Genomic DNA, 22,287 nt, shown 5'->3' with positions numbered 1-22,287 from the left:
TACTTTGACCATATTAGACCAAAGGTATACACAAAAATCACTTTAGACTTATAAAAAAAAAATCTACAGAAACGAAACCTCACCGGTCAAAAGAGCATGAGCGTTCATATATACATATACCGGTATGTACATTTTCCTCCTTATTTTAGAGACTTAGTTTGACCTGAACCACGAACAAATGACATTTAATATTTTCTGCACAACTAGGACGTAAAATCAGAAATTTTGAATATAGCCTTATCCTAGCAAAACCAAACTTTTAGCTATTTTGTGACAGTTTCATTTCGTTTGGACCCGAGCAACACAAAATGATTACAAGCCAGGAACAACATATTGTTTCATGTAACATGGTGTACAAGGACTTCTGACTGCAAGTTTGTGTTGTCATGTGACACAGAGGTAAAGAGGTAAAAAGTGTAGCCTAAAGTAGCAAAGTAAGAGTAGCTTTTCTTCAAGTTGTATTTACGTAGCTCACCAGTAAATTCATGTTACAAGTTTTAACGCAGGCGCCAACAGAGAGTCATACACATTTTCATCATCTTCGCTTTTATTTTTATTTGTGCAAAGCAGAAATACAGGTGTGGAGGATCATTTTCATGCTGCAGTGGTTAGGACTAAACTTTTCGTTGAGTGAAGCATTCAGCCTAATACTTTTCAAATCCAAGTGTATTACAATATATTTAGAGATTACAGGTACATTTATTTCTTTTTGTCAGAGCAACTGACAAAAATATATGTGCACATATGGCCATTAAGGAACAAAAAATAAAAATCAGTTCAACCCATCATTACTGGAAAATTAAAGAAAATCCATTTAAAATTACCAAGCAACTTATTTGGAAGGAAATGTAGTCAAAAATTCACTATATTGTAAAAAGTATTTGCTCCCTTGCTTTGACTCACATATGAACTTAAATGTGCTATGAGCTGTAGCAAATGACTTTAAGACCATATTTAAACACAAATTCATCCAAAAATCCTAATTAAGTCTCCCATTTAGTCTCGGCCACACCCACTAAACAATAAGATGAGCTGCAGATTTCTGCAGTCTGGTAGCATACCATCTACAGGCTTTCTATTGTCTTATTGCCATGTGACCGTTCTGTCATTCTGTACAAGCTAGTGCAGTGTTGTAAAGCTAGACATGATGAAAAAATGGTGGGCGTTCCCTTATGTATTGTTTTGGGTGGAATAACTATGAAGTGGTAAAACAACAGCCATATTTGAGTGCCAAACTATTTTACAACATGTGATAATACATTAGTACAGCCACTTCCATTTTTTTGACGATGGTCCCCATTTTATAGCACCTTTAAATTCATAACGAGTCACGTCCTGTGAAGAACTACTCTTGGCAATATAGTATACAGTAAAAAAAACATTGAATGCCAAAAAATGCCATGAAACGCTGTTGTTAATGTAAGAACTTGAAGCCTGAATGCCTAAAAAGTGATAAAAAGGGATATTAAAGTTTTGGGGTTGCAAGCCAAGATCTACCAATAATGAACTTTGGTCCAGGCCAAAATATCAGAACGGAAGTTGCCCAAAACAAGTGATGTAAATCTGGTCTCACTGCATTTAATTCAACAACATACAGGCATTTTATTCAACAACATACAGGTAATAAAGATAGTTGATGTGACTTTATCATGGTGCAAGGTTTATAGAGAATGTGACGAACACGAATGTATTGTAGATTAAATAAAAGAAGGCAACAAAATGATTCATTATTGTGATAACATACTGACGTTAATTACTTGTCCCAAAATTAAAAGGGAAACCATTCTACATATTATTCTCCAAGTGTATACATCATGTAATGCAGAGAAATTACAGAAAAATTACCAGACGTTATACTGAATGTAACAACAACAACAACAAAAAAGAACTGGCTCAATCTTCATTTTTAGTATCATGGAACATACTCTGGTGCTCTCTCAATTCCACTGCATCACCAAATAAAATCAACTACATATACCATTTAAAAAAAAAAAAAGGATGAATGCAAAACAAATAAAAAAACAACTGCATGCAAAATGAAACAGTTTTACAAATCAAATGAATCCCAGTTTAACACTGACCATAGACTTCGTAATATACTATGAAGTCTATGCATACGTAGTATTTTTTTCTCTTTCGCTCTTTACTCCTTCAAGATCAAAAGTGCTACACTGGACGTTCACTTTTGGATAGTTCCAGCATCAGCTGACATGTACAGTAGATTCTGATGAGAACAAATCATATATTAAGAGCAAAAACTCTTACAGAAATAATTTGAGGTAATGCCAACAGTATGCTTTAAGGAATCACATTTTAGGGGGTTCTAAAGTGAAACTCAGTGGCTCACAAAACAAAGAATCGTGCATATTGTTGTATAATGTACATAAACTTAATGCAGATTTGCCCTCTTTGACAGGTTTTTGCGATACTAAGCGAGGTTTGAATCATATTTTTAAAGTGTTACTTTACATTACAGAAGAGAAAATGCAGTTCTAGTAGTTGACAGTTACGGTAATGAAATTTCCGCATGTTCTTACACAGTTGTACTGTATGAAAACATTGAAGTATTTTGAGGTATTTGTGCAGCTTTCAGCACAAAGCTGCATAAAGTACACAGCAGTTCAACTTAATTGTAAAATATTAAGGAAACTTTTTGATAATTTTGAGTAGCAGGACCAAATTAGATGTCTTCTCAAAGTTTCGCAAACTGTTGTTTTGGTTCGTTTGCCAGCTATTATTAACACTGAAATTTGTACAGTATGTTTTGGCTTTTTTTCCATTTCCAAAACAATTTTTCTACTGTCCTGCTGCGGAAAATGAAAATAATAATCTATCATTCATTTTCCATGGAACTGTAATAGATGTGCTGCAAAACTTTTCTTTATTGCATATCATTTACTTCAATTACCTGACAGAGCGGAGAATAGGAAAAACGATCGAGGTCATGATGTACGGAATATTGCAGGTGAGCTGTCACGACAGGTATTTTTTTAACCATTTCAGTTATCCAAATTCATCCTAGCTGAGCGCAGATCAATGCCAAAGTTAGTGTGCTATTACATAAACTGACAAAATATAATACTGTATAAGTAATGTACGACGGTTTCACATTGATGCTTTGAACGGTATAGTGTTCACCCACGACAACTCATACATGGAAATACACCATCTCTTTCTCTGGCCAAAATAACAGCGTAAACTGCCCTTGAAAAATATAATTGCATGTACACCAACTGTATAATGTCAAGTCATAATGCCACCAGCTAGACAGCCCATTAGTAACAAAGAGTGCCAGGTTACTGGTACATGAAGTCTATATATAATATACATAGCTGGATGCTTCGGTAAGCAGAAATCTACCAAAGCGAGTTGACATTTCGGCTCTTTCTCACGGAATGATCAATACATATACATTGATGCAATGTTAATGTGTCCAGCCTAGCTTCAACTGGAATCCATTTTCCACCTGCTTTAGACACAGCCTAGATTAGTCATATTAATATGAGCAATGCAGATACCTTGACCAGATGAATGGTCAGTGGGCAGTTGAAACTTTCAGCTGCAGCACAGTGTGGGGTGTTTACTAGCACCCGGACTTGAATTTGGCAGCATCACCACTAAGAGCAGCCAGCAAATACTCTTGTGGGAGAGTGTAAGTAAAGCATGGAATCTGTATCAGCTAGTATGACCTCCCTCAGCCGAAATAGTTTGCAGAGAGTCTTCTCCCTTCACTAGACGGCCCAGATTTTCTTCTGCTGGAAGTAGGCTTCAAATCTGTCCATGGCATACTCCTGCAATCCACACAATTGTCAGAAAACACAGATTCGATAAGCATGTATAAAATGTCCGACACTCTTTGCCATATATGCATACGTTAAAACCATTATCAGAAAACAGAGTGACCCCATTAAAAAAAAATAAATAAATAAAAACTGGCCCCAAATTTGGATAGGTGGCATTTCTTGATATTTTTTGGAATAAAAAAAAAATATAAAGAAAAAAAGACTGTAGCTCTAACAGTGTTGTTAATAACGGTGTTTCCAACGGCGTAATTTATTTCAGTAGGAAGTAATCGAACTTATTTCCCATCTTTGCAACGTTGCTACTCGAGGTGTGTGAAATTTCCGATTCTTAGATTATTCGCAATTCGGCCGCTGAAGATTCGAGAACGATTCACAAACATCCATATTCCGATTATTTAATATGCAAAGCGGAACTAAAACACGGCGCGGTCTTCGGGACGCAATGAGGAACGGACCAAGAGTAAACATCCACATTCCACAACTTATGCCGCTATATAAAAAAACGCCAACAGCCACTACAAACAACGGCAAGTTGCTACAAACTTCCCCCACGTTGCTACAAACTACGCCCACATAATCCTATGGTAGATATCACATGTATATAGAACTAGATGCAAAATGACAGACTCGGCGGCATTAGCACATGTATAGAGAACTAGATGAGAAATGAGCGACTCGCCGGGGTTAGTAAAAAGCCGCCATCTTAAGCAGGAGACTTCTCAGGAAGGCTCTGTTGTAGCGAACCTTCCAAGAGAACCTAATCAACTTTTTATCTATAATACTCCTAAATTGGATAAATCTTGACTTGAATCCATCTTTAAATGATGAAACAGTTTTAAAACTTTCACATGTCGAAAGTAGACAGAAGGGAAATTATGGAATAACAGGAGCAATTTTAACAACTTTAACGGTTAAATTAATTGAATGTAGCTTAAAGCTGCTGATACACAATGGGGACTAGAGTATTTTATTTACTGTTTTGAACTGTTAACTTGGTACTGAAATTGTAGTTTATTTAAGCCTGAGAGGATTTTGGTACAATTTTTGTATCTAATGTACCAAACATTAAAAGCAGCTAATAGGCTAGGGATGAGGATGTGAAGAAGAGCGTTACTACACGAGTAGTCTGATTTTGTCACAGCTGCCTGGAAGAGAAGAGCGGAAGGGGGGAGGACAGAATGGGCTGGTTACACCGTTGCAAACGCAATAATGATTGGCTAGGTGGCTTGGAGCATTAGCATAGCAATCTCGTTAGCATTTAGCATGGCGAGGGTCATTTAAAACTCTTGGGAGACTATTTTTTACATACAGTTCAAGGATCCAATAAATTGAAAACAATGTACTGTACCAGCTGAGTGTGCATTATCATCGCCAAGTTGACGTTGTCCTTGTAGATGCTACAGTATAATAATCATTTGCCGTTTTTAATTTTTATTACCAAAAATATTGACTTGCACTAAACCTTTCAACAACAACAAAAGACAAGAGAGGAGATTCTGAGTTTCACCTGCATATTGAAAAATAATAATAATATTAGGAGTACATACCTCGGTACAGGGGTCATGGTTCAGTGTGGGTTTAGTATGACAGGAAAAAAAAGGCTGTATTCTCACAGCATTTGAAAATACATGAAATATAACGTCAGTTACTTTGTGTTAGGGCCTCTGCTCCTCCATCCTGAGACCTGTCCCACCTTGGGCAGTTGTGCGTATTTTTAATCTGATTGCAGGTTGAACATCAGATGGGTGGAACAGCCACAGGTGCTGGCAATGACAATCACCCTTTAAAAGCCAGTGGATGACGCCACCTCGTCGCCCGATCAACTTGTCCGTTTCCTACGTCAGTTGTATCTTGTGTCCCTTAATGATTTCTCCGATCACCGGCTCACGACTTATTTGCGCCTGCCCTAGGTCCTGTTTTGTGCACCGCTTGTCGAATTTTACGTCTGCCACCATCCCGAGCTTCATCGCCTCACGCCGGCTCGACTACCCAACGATCCACAACCGCCCTCTGCCTCTCGCACCAGTCACATTCTTTCTTGTGGTCGCCAATAAATTATTACTCATCAAGACCTTGCTTGTCTGCTTTGGGATCCAATCCTGCTCGCGCACCTCTAACACTTTGCTGACTGATGAAATTCTTTTACAATGAGGTAACCGAGTTATTACTTTTTAGGAGAATTTTTAACACCAGCCGGGAGAGAGAGGCTAGGTTCATACTGCAGGTCTTGATGCACATATCTGATTTTTTCATGTTTTTCCGACTCAAGTGAGGCATTAACTTGACGGTCTGAATGGGACAGGTCGCATAAAGGTGGAACATTACAAATCCAATCTAGGTCACTTTCGTACGTGGTTAAAATCCTGATCTGGGCCACATTTTTCTCAAATGTAGCTGTATTCTGAATTGTCAAGTCTCCCAAATCGGAATTCATGGAGCAATTTCGTCAGCAAAGAGCGAGTAAGGCAGGGAGCTACGGCAGCGATGGAGATGGGCTTGACAACAGTCATAAAAAAATTAATAAAATGGGGGTAGGATAAGCCTGAGAGTGCTCAGTTTTCTTTCTGTGTGCCAAATGAGTAATATTTCTATATTGCTTACATGGCCAAGAGTCGGAGCAAAATGCCCATATGTGTGTGCGTCATGCACGCACATTGCGTGCGTTTTATCAATCCATATAAACTTGAATATAAGACAAAACCGGGATTATTTATGTCTTATTTGCATCCTCTTTCGGAAACCAAAATATGATCACCGAGAATGACGTAGAGCCAGCATGTGTAGTCATTTGTTTTGATGCTTCTGCGAATGCGGGTTACTTTGCTCAGCGCGTGTCGAACTGCGAGTTAGAGCACATGCGTACTACATTTATGGGCTCAATGGAAAAAGTCTGACCTGGCAGGCCAAAAAAAAAAAAACAGATATGAAGAAAAATCGAATTTGTGCATTAAGACCTGTGGTATGAACCCAGCCGTAGTCTCTCCAGCGAGTCCTGGGTCGGCCTCCTCCCAGTGAAAGTAAAAAAAATAAAAAATAAAATAACCAGAGGAAGTCGGGTCAGGCTCTCTTTACCATTAGTTCTCTCTCTACAGTTCATATATTTAAAGAAAATCTTTCTGGCACCATCTAATTTAATTTAATTCAAATGTAAAAAAAAAAAAATAATTTACCGGAATCGAAGTAGAAGACCTGAAGACCTTATGCAATGGCTAATAAATGCTATGAGTGATTTAAAAAACAAGAACAAGAATGGAAAAAACAGCATCAAATTGGCCCAAAAATTATTTATCACAATTTATCATTCGACCCGCCTCAATTGGTCCCTGGGCTGCAAGGTTGACCCTCCTGTTAACATCTTATTTCTAATATTAATAATAATAATAATAATAATAATATCAGGTAAAATTTTCTGATAACTTTACAAAGAAATGGAAGAAATGCTGCTCCTTCTAAATGAAACTTCATTTTCAATTATTAAGAATCCATTTTGATATGGAAACATCAGTAATATGTGCAAATACTGAAGGTGATTTATAATAAATACACCTTTGCTTTATTTTTGTATTTTCAACTATTTTGACCACAGACTGCAGCTGTTCACTCATTGTTTTAACAGCTGGTGAATGTAAGACCTTGGGCAGAGAGGTCTGCTCTGTTTCAGTGTTCCAGACAAAGTAGAGTGCAATTCAGAGAACTGCAAACACTCAAGTATTTTGACATGTTGTTGTCATGGCAGTCTGACCTGACCTATGCCGCCGACCAGTTTCTAACTAAAATATTGACTGCACCGCTCTGCAGGTTGTAGCGTTTATATGTTGTATTCATCCATGTTTAACAGGGCTTTCAAAAAAGTACCATTAATGGGGTTTAAGATTGAAACTTATACATTTGGCCTGTGCTGTATGTTAAAAAAAAAAAAAAAAAATGATGTCAGTACCAAAATTACTCCTTCTAAAAAACTAGTTATTTAAGGTTTTTCTGGTGACTGATCTTTGCACATCCTCAGGTGCCCATTTGTGAGGTGGGAACTGACTCGCAGGCCTGATAATGTCAGTAAAGGGACGTCCGCAGCATTTTTACTTTGTTAATTAGTTTGCTTTGTGCATGTTTTATTTTAAATAAATTTGGCACATTGAAGCAAATATGACAAATGCATTATGGCATAGTGTAGCAACACACCAAAACAAGGGTTCAGTCAGCATAAATTCCCGAAGGTTGTGAAACTGATGAAAAGCTGGACCTCCTACTAGTATGTGTTAGTAGTATTTTTAACCCAATGCGGCCATACTGTACATATATTTGATAGATTAATGAATATTAACATACATATATATTAAAATGAAATTTAATATGTGGGACATAATTCTGAAATGATTTACATCTCTACCAATTCCCATTTCAACCTGGTTGGATACGGAGCTGCTAAATGCCAACACTAAAAATAATAATAATCTCTTACTGGTTCTCCTTGCACAGTGGACCCTCGAGATACGAGCATTGTCACGAAAGAAAATGAGTCTCATTTTAAGTATTTTTTTCCTGTCTGCCTCTCATGTAGCGAAAATTAACCGAACACTTCGAAAACCGAACCGAAAATTACATTTAAGTGTGCTGTTACACCCAGTGTTTTGGCAGCCCTTTTAATTTTTATCTTAGTCTTTTGGACGATAATATTTATTAGTCATTGTCTTATTTTATACATCTCAAAATGTGCTCGTCTAGTTTTTGCTAACAATTAATAAAAATGTTTTCGTCTGTAAAATTAAAAAAAAATACTCAAAAAATAAAGTTTCCGACTATTTCAAATGAACATTGACAGACGAGCACATATTGTAGCAACTACAAGGACAATGCCAAATTGGTGATAATACACAGTGACACTCAGCAGGAAAACAGTACATTATTTTACACTATTTATACCCACTTGGACGCCACAAACTAAGTAAAAAAGTTGTCCGAGAGTTTAAGAGGACACTTGACGTTAGCATTAGCCTGATGCTAACGGCAAGTTACATTTAGTGTGCGATGTGGATGATTACTCAGCAAAAAGCAAACTTGTATATTCTCTCTAGCCAAGAGAAGAAAACAAAAGTTACTGTATCTGCAAGCCTGCATTGAAACGAGACTACCTTATTTTTCAGACTAAGTCGCACCGGAGTATAAGACATTTTGGGGGGAAATTTACTTGATAAAATCCAACACATAGAACAGATATGTCATCTTGAAAGGCAATGTAAAATGAAAATACAATAGAGAACAACATGCTAAATAAGAGTACAGTATGATAATGTTGCATGATGCATGAACAACGAAATGCGAATGTGGCTGGTATGTTAATGTAACATAGCTATTCAGAGTTATTCAGATAACTATAGCATAAAGAACATGCTAACAAGTTTACCAAGCCATCAGTGTCACTCCAAAACACCCAAATAACATGTGAAATAATAGAATATGTTAATAATTGCACACAAAAGTCGCTCCAGAGTATAAGTCGCACCCCCAGCCAAACTATGGAGAGAAAAAAAAAAAAAAAAAAAAAAAAAAAAAAAAAGGACTTCTTGTCCGAAAAATACGGTACACACTGGTGAGTCAGGGATGGAGGGAGTCGCAGCACGTCACTTAAGTGACACAAACAGACACTGCTACGATGCAGGCTAACCACACATAAAATTTGCGTTTCGTTCTCATCTAGTCTGACGAAAACTGGCATTCGGCTCGTTATGTTTTAGTCCCCCAAAACACGTTTTTAGCTCGTTATAGTTGTGTCATCGTCATGAAAAAAAAAAAAAAATCGCTGATGAAATATTTTAGTTATCGTCATTGTTGACGAAAACAACACTGGCTACACCCATAATATCCAATGCGTATTGTTGATATATTTTCTGAGATTGAAGTGGGTATAAGTAGACACAGATACTTACCAAATAACCAAATTTAATGGTGGAGAGACGTGCCTGGATAATTGACCACAATCCCCAAAAGAAGTGGGATGCAAGAGAGAACCTATGGTCCAAAACAAAGCACAAAAAAATGTAAATGTCCCCGGCCTTTTGGTCTCAAATGTTTTCTGTTCACTTACCTGTTGACCTCTATGTAAAGCTCTTCCTTCATTTTTGTCTGGTCCTCTTGACTAAGCTTGTCAAATCCTTGATCAGAAGCACGCAAGTAATTTTCAATGAAGTGAAGCTGCACATAACAAGATAGCTTGCGTCAGTATTGGATATGAAAACCATAGTAGTCATAAAGAAATATCAAGTTCTAAACATTGCACACACACCTGCTGAGCCTTGGATGGATAAGCCTTAGCATTCACTTTGAAGAAAGGGAACTCATCACAGTTGTAATCATACATCCATTCACAGAAATGGTTGCCGATATCAAATCCCCTGCAACAGATTAATTTTTAGCTTTACGTCAGTAATTCTCCTAGTGTGGATCAAGTGCCGTAATGGAACGTTTTTTTTTTCTTTTCTTAAATAATTCCCATAATGTTGATTTCTCGTAATGATTTGGCCTTTCGTGGTTTTAATTCCCCTTGAAAAAGTATTTTCTGTTACATTTGCAGCAATGTTTACATTTCTGATAATATGACTTGAGTCTTGATAATTTTTTTTCTCCTTTTCTTGTAATATTTCCAGTTTACTTCTAACTTTGGGCTTTTGGAACTTATAATTGTGTTATTTTTCTCATATAATTTCTACTTTAGTAATTAAGTTTTTCCAATGTTAATCTTGTAAAGTTTACTTTGTCCTCTTAAAACTTCAGGAATAAAATGTCATATTTTTTCGATAATTATTTTAGACCAACATAACTACTGGTGTTTGCATTGTTGGTTATGATGGTTGTACTTGAACGACTTCCATGAATTTTCTAGGTTTCTGAGACTCACTGATTACGTCTATTTTCCATTAACATCCGTATATGCGCCTTAGGATTATCTGTCGAACAAACGCCTCTTTTTAAATTTCACAAACACAGTCAGTAAAACAGGCAATGTATTATTTTAGTTTCCATTTTGGTTTCTCCAGAAGTGATCTAATGTAGCAAAGGATCAATAAAGTGTGTTGATTCTGAAGAGATTCATGTTACTCAAACCAAATAAGAGTCCTGCATCCAACTGTGTGTGTTTTCATGTGCATTCCTCCACTTGAGATGATGTTTTTCATCAAGGTTCACCTCCTGCACTGAATGAAATCCTGTGGCTTATAGCTGGTAACATCCATATAAACATAGTTGATGTATTGGTGCCCCATTCTAGTAAGGGTTCAATTAGGAACTGAAGAAAAGCTAAATTATTAGTTGAGTCGAGATTGCCACTTTTCCGTTGATGTTTCTTATATAAAATATGGACATATATGCAGCGGTGGGTAGAGTAGCCAAGTAAAAGTACTCAAGTAAAAGTAAAAAGTATAGCTTGGTAAAATTACTCTTAGAAGTACATTCTTCTCAAAAAGTTACTCAACTAATTCTGTAAATGTAACACGTTACTACCTAGCTCTGCATGTTTTGCATGTTTCCACCAAGGAATATGTAGTGTATCTGCTCATTACATTACTCACAATACCTACCAAATTAGTCCAGTACAAAGCTTTTTAAGTCTTGTGATTAGAATTCAAAGAAGTAGCCTGGACCTGGTTTACACTATCCCTATGCAAATAAAACAATTCAGTTTCTGCATGGACAGATTTAAAAGCCATATTGCACCATGCCCATGGTGACAATCTGTTCATTAGCAAATTAGGTCTGAGAGCCATGACAACGCAGTTGTGGTCTCATGCCCTCCAGATAAAAAGTAGGCCATGTCACAGTACAATAATCACATGTCTCAGTACACAAACATGCATCATATTGTATACATGGTCCATTTGGGGGCGCGTTTGGCCCATAATTTATAAGCATGAGCTTACGTTTTCTGTACACAATGTGCAGTACGCCATTTGTGTACAGTACATCACATGACCAAGATATATGGGGTGCCTTAAAGGGGCAATGCTTTTGGAGGAGCTGGGGGATGGGACAAAAAGACTGTGGGAGAAAGCGAAAGCTTTGTCTGCTCTTTGCTTCGAGGGAAGTTAATCGGTTTAGCCTTGAAATTTGTTAACACATACCCAAATGTTCTAAAGGACAAGACAGTCGTCCCATTGTCATTTAAAGGAAAAAAAAAAAAAAAACCACGGCACAGCTGGCATCGTACACTGTCCTTGCATCATGTCTGGAAGCTGTCTCTATGTGCCTCTACACTACTTGCCAATTCTGTTACATAACAACTGCAAAGCATTTCAACATCACAAGCGGGAAGGTGGCCATGAATTATGACTGCTGGGAGGATGTATTGATTTCATCCAGGCCATGTGCCAGGTGATGTTCTTTTTCCTCTCTCTTGCCACATCAGTGTACATTTCTGCTGAGTATCTAGGTTATGTATGTGTTTGTATGTACCCACGCCATTTTTTAAATGCACAGGAATGTCTACTTTTAAGGGCATGAACTTAAATTAATGCTGGGCAGTGACTGGTTGATCGACAGTGTGACAATCTATGAAAAGTATTATCACCCTCATGGATTTTAGGATTTTTATGCTAAGGTTTTCAAACAGTATAAGGAGAGAGACATGTAGACTATCTTGTTAAGTGAGCAGATGCAAACAGCCCTTTTAGAAATCTAGGAGACTCCTGATTCTCTAGGGTTAATAATTTTTTTTTTTTTTTTTTAATGCATATCTTGATGGGAGCACGGAAAGTTTTTGCGGAATTTATTCAAATCTTTACTACTTTATATAGCAAATATACAAATATAGAAGTGTACAAACATACCTATAGTTGTAGCTACTGTACTCAAAGTCAATGAGCATCAACTTCTGTTTGTCCGACTGATGGCGGTCTTTTAGAAGCAAGATGTTTCCTAAAGCAACAAACACATTTAATATATTCAGTTTAAATTTTCATTCTTGAGTTTGGGCAACACATTATATATCTGCATGTTTTTACCTTCTTGACAATCATTGTGGCAAAACACCACTGGTGAATGGGTGGACTCCAGCAGAGACCTGCGCATAACAAAGGGAAGTCAGCAGTGCACTTCGAAAACCCATTTTATTATTTATCAGCCACATTTTATATACTTGATTACTGTCAGAATATGATTATTCTCGCGATGTCTCATTGGTGAAACTGGCCAATGCCAATGGGGGCATTTCTGGCAAACAAAGTAAAATCTTATATTTAAAGAGCCAAAATGTAGTAACTAGTATAGCCTAATTTAGTGGTAAGAGTAGTGTTTCTTCTTCACAAATCCACTCAAGTATATATAAATGTAACAGAGTAAAAGTAACGTGTTACTACACACTTCTGATAATAATAATACGTACGTCGTAATTTTCAATCTGACCAGCAGTAAACAATCAGTGTTGTAAATGTTCATCTGGGTAACTGATAGTAAATAAAAGCATCTTATATATTAGATAGATACTTATGTTTTTTTGTCATCTGGTGCAATTTTGGATCAGTCTCCATACAATTCCCGTATCACCTAGCGTATTTGCAAACAGTGTTTTTTCTGTCTGCCAAATGGAAAATACCTTCGCACGTCTACATTTCTGATTATGTAACACCAGGCTAAGAACAACATACTTGAGCCAATCCATTTCTTGCAGAAGGTTGTAGTTGAGCAAGCGGTTAAAACGCCACAGGTGAGACTCTCGAGTGAAGTTGAGCCTCATGACTTGGCTTAAGTACCTGATGAGGAACACAGGCATACACAAAGATGTTATTCAATCCAAATGCCATCCATGTTGTCAGCATTATTTGAAAGACACCAGCAATCAGTCATTACTGGCATATATTGCCATAAATTAAGTCAACGTCATCCACGGAGGCGAACATATTTAGAGCTTTTGATAACAAATGTACATAGTTAATGGTTAAATACAGATTACACAATGACAAGACCTTCCTGAGAATCAAGGATCACTTCTCACTTTTCAGTGTTTCCATGATGTTATAACCTTATCTAAATAAAGTGTTCAGATTAATTTGGTCTTAAACACAATTTAATGCATGGTGAATCAATAGATACAATAACTGAATGGCACAAAATAATGACCTCTTCATCTATAGTTATGTTAAAATATTATTTGCACATTTAGAATGAAATCTAGATGGATACTACACTATTGAGATGAACTTCATGGAAGGTATATTTTGGAACCTTCCATGAAAAAAAGTAGAACAGAACAGTGGACTTTGTCACTACACAGTGACCGTAATTGTGTGTTGTAATCCTTGTAAACAGCTACTAGACAAACTTTGGGTCAGCTCAAGCGGAAGTCCACAATGATATGAAGTTTGATGAAGTTATCAGAGTTTAGTTGTTATCTGTGAAAGGTTTGGGTGACTTTGAAGTGAAAATTTTAGTGGAGTCTGTGCTGACTCATTATATAAACAGATAACCGTCAGTATGGAAAAATCTGAGGTTATTGTACTTTTTGACCAGCCAAATTGTCAAGTACCAGGATTACATCATGTCCGAGAAATACTAGAAATAGGGCAGGTTATAAATAAGAACGTTAGCTTCGTTAATCAAAATATGAAAGACAAATACAAGTACAGTATGGTATAGTGGTCACGTTAGTACAACACAAAATCAGATCAACAGCGTAGACGCTTACGTTAATTTTGTAATTTCACAGGCCATATTTCATTTGCTGTTAAAATTTAGACCAGCGAGAGTCGGTGATGCAAAGGAGTGGTTTAGACCAGGTTGTGATAATTTCATGAAAAGTACAAGAATGTGCTCTGCAAAGAGGGCGAGATGTGTCACTTGAGGTCGTGAACACCAGCGTTTCTCCCTTTGACAAAGGAGGCATGTTGTTTGGCGCAGCTCATACTCAACTGGACTGAAGGAAGAAAAGATTTACACAGTACAAGGTTGATGCACGTTTGATATGAGGGAGAAAAAGAAACCTACTAGGTAGATTACAGACTGTGTATTTTGACCATCGAGATCTCTGCGGTAAAATGGGCACTTGGAGACTGCTCTCGACTCTGCTCACTCTATCAAATTCTAAAATGTGTAAGGCATGGTCTGCACTTACAAAAAAAAAAACACTCGTGGCACATTTTATGCTAAACCCAATGCACGCAGTTTATGAAAATTGGGCCCCAAGTATCTTGTTATTGTTCTTCTCTGCTTTTTAGCCAACCATTTAACAAAGCCACAAGTAAATGTGCTATCAAATAGTACAGCAAGTGACTAAATGAAAGACTATATTTTGGATGCAAATTCATCCAAAAAAGCGACATGAGGCTTAAAAGATCCTAATTAGCCGTTCTCAGCTGCCCACTAAAAGATCTGTAAACAAAAGACAATGTCACACCCAGAATGAGCCGCAGATTGTTGTAGTCTGCGAGCATGCTATCAGTAGGCTTTCTATTCTCTTGTTGTCATGTGACCGTTCTGTCATTATGTCAACACGTACTAGCTAGCGGAGCACTAGAAAGCTAGATAAGATCATTAATTGTGGTTGAGGTGTTACAACCATAATTGCTGAAAGAATTTGGCCATTCCCTGATGCATCATTTATGTTGGAATAACTATGAAATGGAAGAAAACCGATTTGAGTGCCAAATTAGTTTTCTACGTGTAAAATTACATTAGTGCAGTCATTTTTTTTTTTTTTTTTTTTAAATTAAATAGTCACCATTTCATAGCACCTTTAACTATAAATCAAATACACTTTTAATCCAAAGAAGTTTATTGTGTCTATACTTTTAGATCAAAATTTATATTTTTTTCCAAACATACAGTATTAACTACTTCCCTCGAAATGTGTTTTTGGTATTTATCAATCGTGAACCTGGTTGGTGGGTTTTCATTCTGTATTTTAGGAAGACACAAGTGTTTGAACAGAAGAAATGTTAGAAAAGAGCTTGAGCGAGTTTAGGTCATTGCATATGTGTAAATTCAAACACTGAAGAATGACACCACCTCTGCCTCAATACGGGATAATTAAAGCAAAAACTTATCGACTTACTTGTCCATGGTTCCAAACAACCATTTGGGCTCCTTGTTAAAAGGCATCCTCATTCCATGAAATTTGGCCATTTTCTCTGCAACCTCTGCCGAAATGCTCGTGTCACTCAGTTCACAGGTTTCCAGCTTTCGACTCTGTCAATACATAATTGTACTTGAAGGCAGAAACGTATATCCTCTTTAATATGCACTGACTGGCCACAAAAATTATAACCAGATCAAATATAAGTGGTGACTTTCAAAATGAGCTACCAAAATACTTTATATGTTCTACCTTTCTAAATACTCAGACAAGCCAATTCTGGGATTAGACCTCAAAAGGATTTTTGCACAAATCAACTAATCTAGAATTCTAGAATCTTTGCTCTTTGCGAACTAAAGGGCCGTTTACATTGTGACGCTCCAAGAAAACGACAATGTTTGCATTTAGATGGTTCAGTCTCCATTCGCACGATGGCACAATTCCGTGTGAAAATGAAGTAGTACTCATGTCGGGCCCTACAGGGCAGCGCAGTTTCACAAGACCCGCCATGTTTACACTTTGGATGTTTACTAGCAGCGACTGCGCACGCTCAAAGTGATGTGTGCGAGTGCTGACGTCATCGGAGCAAGAGCGTTCCATGCATATGTTTGCGGGGCAATCCCTGCGATCGAATTGTTACGCTTTGGAGGCTGGAATCAAAAGTTTGCATCTTCGCCTTGCGTTTTCACCGTCACCACATAAAGGCGAGGCCATTCCGCAACACAATTGTTGTATCTTGGTGTCGCAGCGTCAGCATGTAAACAGCCCATAAGATCGCAATCCAAACATGCATTGTTCTCTTCTATAAACATATTCATTCATTTTCCATGCCGCTTTTTCCTCACGAGGGTCGCGGAGGTGCTGGAGCCTATCCCAGCTAACTTCGGGCAGTAGGCAGGGGACACCCTGAACTGGTTGCCAGCCAATCGCAGGGCACAAGGTATGTTAGCAATAAATTGTAACCTACAGGCACATACTGCTCCAGTCGTCCTTGAGGGAAAATACCGTAGAGTTTCGGTCCCAATTCCCTCTCAGCCAGGATTGCAAACATCACACTTTCCAGCACCATGGCCTCAGCCCCCTAAAACAGACATGCAAAACCCATAAGAAATGGCTGAAGATTTACAATAACAGTAACACTGTAAAAATAGCACAAGAGGAAAACAAAAATATTTAGAAAAACTGGTAAAAGAAAACAAAATGGGCTCATCTGGCATTAATCTTTACCACAACATGTGTTAGTAAAAAAGTCGCTATAAGAATTATTCCAAAATTTATGTAAACCCATCTAGTTTGGAAAATTGACACATCCATACGCAAATATTGTTCATAACAAAAGACGCTTCACATCTAGGTAACATATTCATTTGACTGAAGGGAAAAACCGTAAGAAGACCTTATACAAGGCATGCATAAAATTTTTAATTTTAAAACTGAGGTCAAAAACAGAAACACTGAAAGCCGTTTAGCCAATTATTATTCAAAACATATTTTAAGAAGATTGTGTGAATTCAAAAGAAAATGTTAATCCTGTTCCATTTAAGTACGTATTAAATGTACTCGAATATAACTGCCTGACCTGCTCAAAGATTTTAAAATGAAATGTGTTCTGTAATGAAACGACAACAACTGCCAAGAGCAACTCAATGTCAATTCTTCCCTTTAGGACAACTAAAACAACTTGCATCCAGACAAATTTATCAAACCAAAGTTTAACACAGACCATATGCTGGCCAAAGGCATTTAACAACAAGTGAAAATACTGAGGATGACGGATACAAAAAAAAAAAAAAAAATGCAAAGTGCAATATTAGTATGTAAACAGTGGATATAAGCAATTTTACATCTTAAGGTTTACTCCTTTTCTTTACTTATTTTTTTTTTCGATCTCGTGAAAATACATAAACACACTGGCTTTGTACTATGGAATGCATATGCTAACGTTATTTGCATTTTAGTCTGACAATTATGTCTTGACCAGGGGTCTGCAACCTAAGATGTTGAAAGAGCAATATTGGACCAAAAAAACAAATATGTCTGGAGCCGCAAAAAATTAAAAGCCTTAAATAAGCCTAATAATGAAGGCAACACATGCTGTTTGTATCTGTATTAGCTATATTAGCCTACTATCATATGACTAAGTCGGCTAAAAATACATAATGAACCTTCAGGATTTAATGTTTATTTTCTCTGCAGTGCATCCAACGCACCACGTCACTACTCTGTTGTATGATGCCACCTCAAGTTTTACTTCATTACAAAATTAATGAATTGTTTCATTGCTTTTATGAAATTATAGAAGTGCAATAAAGAAATCCGATTTTTGATGTCATTTTTATTTTGAGGTTTTGAAAAACAACAAAATGGAACGTGCATAACATGCCCCTTATCTGGGCATGTCTGATTTTTTTTTTTTTTTTATTATCTCGGTTTTGTTTTTGAAGTCTGCAAATAGGTATTCTGATATGTTGATGAATGTTTCCTTCATGTACTCACAATCTGTGAACGGTTTTTCATGCTTTATTATCTCCCGGGTTGCAACAAAACATGCAGCAGTAGTGGAATTTGGCAAGTCAATCCACTTCTTAAATCTCGTTTTGCGCTCCTCTAAGTTCTTCAGAAGTAATTTAATCACACTTTTTCTCTCACTCCCAACTGGGTACCCGGCTGCTGGTTTGTTTAAAATAGCCACCTGCCTGGCACCCCCCCACTGCTGATAGAAACGTGTGTCGCAGGCTATGACGCAAATCTTCGTTGACAGAAATGTTTAAATTTAATATTTATTCTACACATTTTTACAGCATTGGAAAAAGTTTAGAATGTGTCATTTTTTTCCTCCTACAGAAACCATATAAAACCAAAAATTATTTCCTCAACCATCATTTTCCATTTTTAAAAATGCTCCAGGGAGCCACTAGGGCAGCGCTAAAAAGCCGAATGCGGCTCTTAAAGCACGGGTTGCCGACCCCCGATCTAGACATAACAGACTTAATTAAGAACGGTTTCTACACCAGAAATGTCATTGCCCCGACAGAACATTAAACGATGATTTCAGTCTTCCTATTATTCGCTGTTCACACATTTATTAACCATTTCATTTTTTTTTCTATTCGCCTTTACAGCTATTTGTTTATAATTTTGTTACATACATTTTATTCTGATTGACCTGTATGTGCTTATGTTTGTAATGTCCTTGAGTTGAATTCATTTTGCCTGCACTTGTAAATTCGTCAAAACATTTCTTTTATCCCAGGCAATAGTAAAGTCCATCAGCTGATAAACACGCGTCACACCAACATCAGTGACCCTCTGACGAAGGTGGAAGTGTTCGCCGAAACATGTCAGGTAAATAAACCAGCTACTATTGCCTGGGTTAAAAGAAAAGTTTTGACGAATGCCTTTATTTGACGTGGAATGACCCACCAAAAATGATTAAACTACCCAATCTACATGAGTCACTCAGAGACTGGAGGATTGTGGGATTATTTCACTGGCATTTATGGACATTTTGGTTTCAGGAAGCTTTTCGCTTTTTTTCCCCCAGATATACTGAAATCCATCCACACCTCTGACATATTGCCTCTACTAGTCTAACCAAAGCTTTTGATTCCATCACCACAAAATCTGGTTTTGGTTACGTTGCTGTAAAAAGCATTTCGGACTGAAACACACTAAACAAATCAAAACAAATTCGAAAAATAAATTTAATCACTGTTACCAGTTCGATTGTTGTGCATGAGATTTAGTGGTTCAGGGTGACGTCTCCATTGCTGGATAAACACTAAACCATCAAATAACTAATGCAAAAAATATTTGAGAATCATTTTGTATTTAAAAAAAACAAAAAAAAAAACAAGGATTTGTTATAGATATTCAAAACAGACTGGAGCAGGCTAAACATGGTGGTGAAGGAGAATGGAAGGGAAATATGCTGCTATGTGTTGCCAGTTAGTTGGGTTCTCCTGTCAGAGTCACGAGAGAGATGCAATAGATAAATACAACGAAGAAGTTTTAGCCCACCAACAGCACCAATAACTGTTGAAGCTTTTGCACATCTAGCCTAGTTTTTCTTCCTTAATCTCAGTAATACACAAATCTTGCACACAAACACAAACTCAATGAACTCAGGAAAGCAGAGGTTAATAATGAAAAACACCATTTTAGGTACGTTCCGTCTCATTCAGTATTTTCTTTCTTGCCTGAGATAATTATTATTATAATATATGGACTTACTGCAAATTCCTTTCAAGCTTTAGTTGTCAAACTCACCAAATCCCCAGATAAAATAAAGCCATTTTCAGTGTAAAAGCATAGACACTGTGATTTTGTGATGCACAAAACTAAAATGCTTCCAAGTTTAGACTTTAGTGAATAACCTTGAGATTAATGGCTGCAGAAAAAATACATTAGGTTGACTACTGGGGTTTTTGGCCACCTGCCAGGGAACGTATTATACTCTCCAGCTGGAAGATGCAGGAGACAGCTCCACTTTGTGAGCCCCTCATTGTGAGATGACAAACCATTTTACAGTGCATCACTTTGCAGCAAGAGGACAATGACCGATAGATCCTGGCTTGCACAGTTTCCGTACAGCAGACTTGTAATAATAAAAAAACTCTAAATGAGAGATTAAAATGGCTACAGTAATTTGCTTTCAGGTATAAAGTTTAAGAATATAACAAAATGACCACATGTGGTGAAGGTTGGGAGTAAGAATTGCAGATTACATTTAAGAGAAACATGCCCCTAGTCAGTGGCGGACTTGACAATTTTGGGGCCAAAGGCGAACATATCCAGGGGCCCTCTTCATGGGTCAGGGGTTAAAAAGGTGAGAAGGGTGTGGAGGAGTATGTTCCGGTATACTAGGGCTGTCCTAAACGACAAATTTTCTCCTGATTAGTCAGCCGACTAGTCGACTAATCTAGTAATTTTCTTTCTTTTTTTTAATACTAATTTAGCAATGAAATTGTTGTTGACGCTTATTAATTCACAAAACCATTTTGGAACACTTAAATTCTTTATTAAAGTACAAATAATCATGTAAATAATAATTATTCACAAATAAACAATGAGGTTAAATGCTGATAGCATTTACTACAGCAAAAGAATGGAAAGTCAACAGATTCAGATCACTGACTTTGTAATTCCACCATTATTCAAAACAATTCTTAAAAAAAAAATCCTAGCATTATTATTATAGTTTACTACTATATATAATAGTAGTATAATAATTATAATTATTCTTTGCCAATCATATTTGTCAGTGTCATTTGAAAGCTATTCTTATTGTAGAATCTGTATTCTGTAGAATTTACTCAACATATTATAATATTAATTCTGAAGTATGTGGGATTAACTCCATTTTTTTGTTCGTTCGCTGTTAATGCTGCTAACCAGCTGTTGAATGTTATTGTATGACTGATTGGAAATGTACTGCATTGTTTCGCCACAGGGTGTGCTGTTGTGTATTTTATGTTCGGTGTGAAGAAGAAGAAAGTTAAAAGGGGCATTAGCAGCCTGTTCTCAACTTCTCCCTCACTGTACTTTGGCTCTTTGGAGAGCACGCTCGCTCATGTGTTCAAAATAAACGATAGCCGACGTGCAAAGTAGCAAGTGAGATGTAAAAATAGCGAGCTTAGTGGCGTGAAAACGCAGGAGAGCTAAGTGAAGCTAACGAACAGCTAAGCGGAGCTAAGCGATGCTAAACGGCGCTAGGCGAATCTAAACGGCGCTAAATGAAGCTAAGCGACTGATATTCAGTCTGTCATCGTGGAATAGTCCACTGTAGTGCGTGTGTGAGGGGGAGAGATAATATAAATGCAGCTTTCAAATGGCTTTCTTTTTTTGTTTTGTTATTTTTTTGTTTGGTATGCTGACATAATTATACATGACGAATAGTTGGGTGTGCTGCTGGCTCCGTAGGCCCATGCCCTTGCTCTTTGGGGCAAGGGCAGCTGGTTGGGGTCCCCCTACTGGTTGGGGGCCTAAGGTGATCGCCTACTTCGCCTGAATAGTAGATCCGCCTATGCCCCTAACTGACGAGTGACTATTCGCTACTGTGCCCAAGTGGCAAGACTTTATTTGAATGTTTCTTATGACAGTGTCATCTGACTGTCACAGTCATGACATGATACCTGCCATGAACATGAAGGATTGCTTCTGACATATGTAATTACATTTCTTAAATTTTACTAAAACTAATCCGAAACCCTAACACAAATAAATGTACGTTGTTTGCAAGGACAGTTTTACTCAGATTAAAATCCTGATCGCAATAATGCTTCATGTACACACCCCATTTAGAATATTCTAACCTTATCCAGCCCTTTCCAATTAAGATTCTATTCCAAACAAGAGGGATGGTTTATGCTGATTAATAATCTGATTAGTGCGCATGAAAACAGTTCATTTCAAAATAAATTTTGTCAG

General features: G+C 37.2%; 1 protein-coding gene across 5 annotated transcripts in view; it reads right to left on the bottom strand.

Annotated features, from left to right (window-relative positions):
- Positions 1-1,558: 1,558 nt before the first annotated feature.
- The window catches only part of chka (choline kinase alpha), a 47,940-nt gene continuing 27,211 nt past the window's right edge, over positions 1,559-22,287 (bottom strand). For 3 of the 5 annotated variants that reach the window (XM_057836245.1, XM_057836246.1, XM_057836249.1), the window contains 9 exons: positions 16,826-16,939; positions 15,838-15,971; positions 13,436-13,540; positions 12,794-12,852; positions 12,620-12,707; positions 10,084-10,192; positions 9,886-9,992; positions 9,728-9,809; positions 3,798-4,948 (listed from right to left, as the gene is read on the bottom strand). In XM_057836245.1, the coding sequence (XP_057692228.1) occupies positions 4,775-4,948; positions 9,728-9,809; positions 9,886-9,992; positions 10,084-10,192; positions 12,620-12,707; positions 12,794-12,852; positions 13,436-13,540; positions 15,838-15,971; positions 16,826-16,939 (972 nt within the window). In that variant the 3' untranslated portion in view covers positions 3,798-4,774. The other 2 variants (XM_057836247.1, XM_057836248.1) reach the window with 1 other exon arrangement.

This window comes from Corythoichthys intestinalis, chromosome 5, assembly GCF_030265065.1.
Source record: "Corythoichthys intestinalis isolate RoL2023-P3 chromosome 5, ASM3026506v1, whole genome shotgun sequence".
NCBI lineage: Eukaryota > Metazoa > Chordata > Actinopteri > Syngnathiformes > Syngnathidae > Corythoichthys > Corythoichthys intestinalis.
Note: the sequence above shows the minus strand (reverse complement) of the source record. Positions and strands in the feature narration are given on the sequence as shown.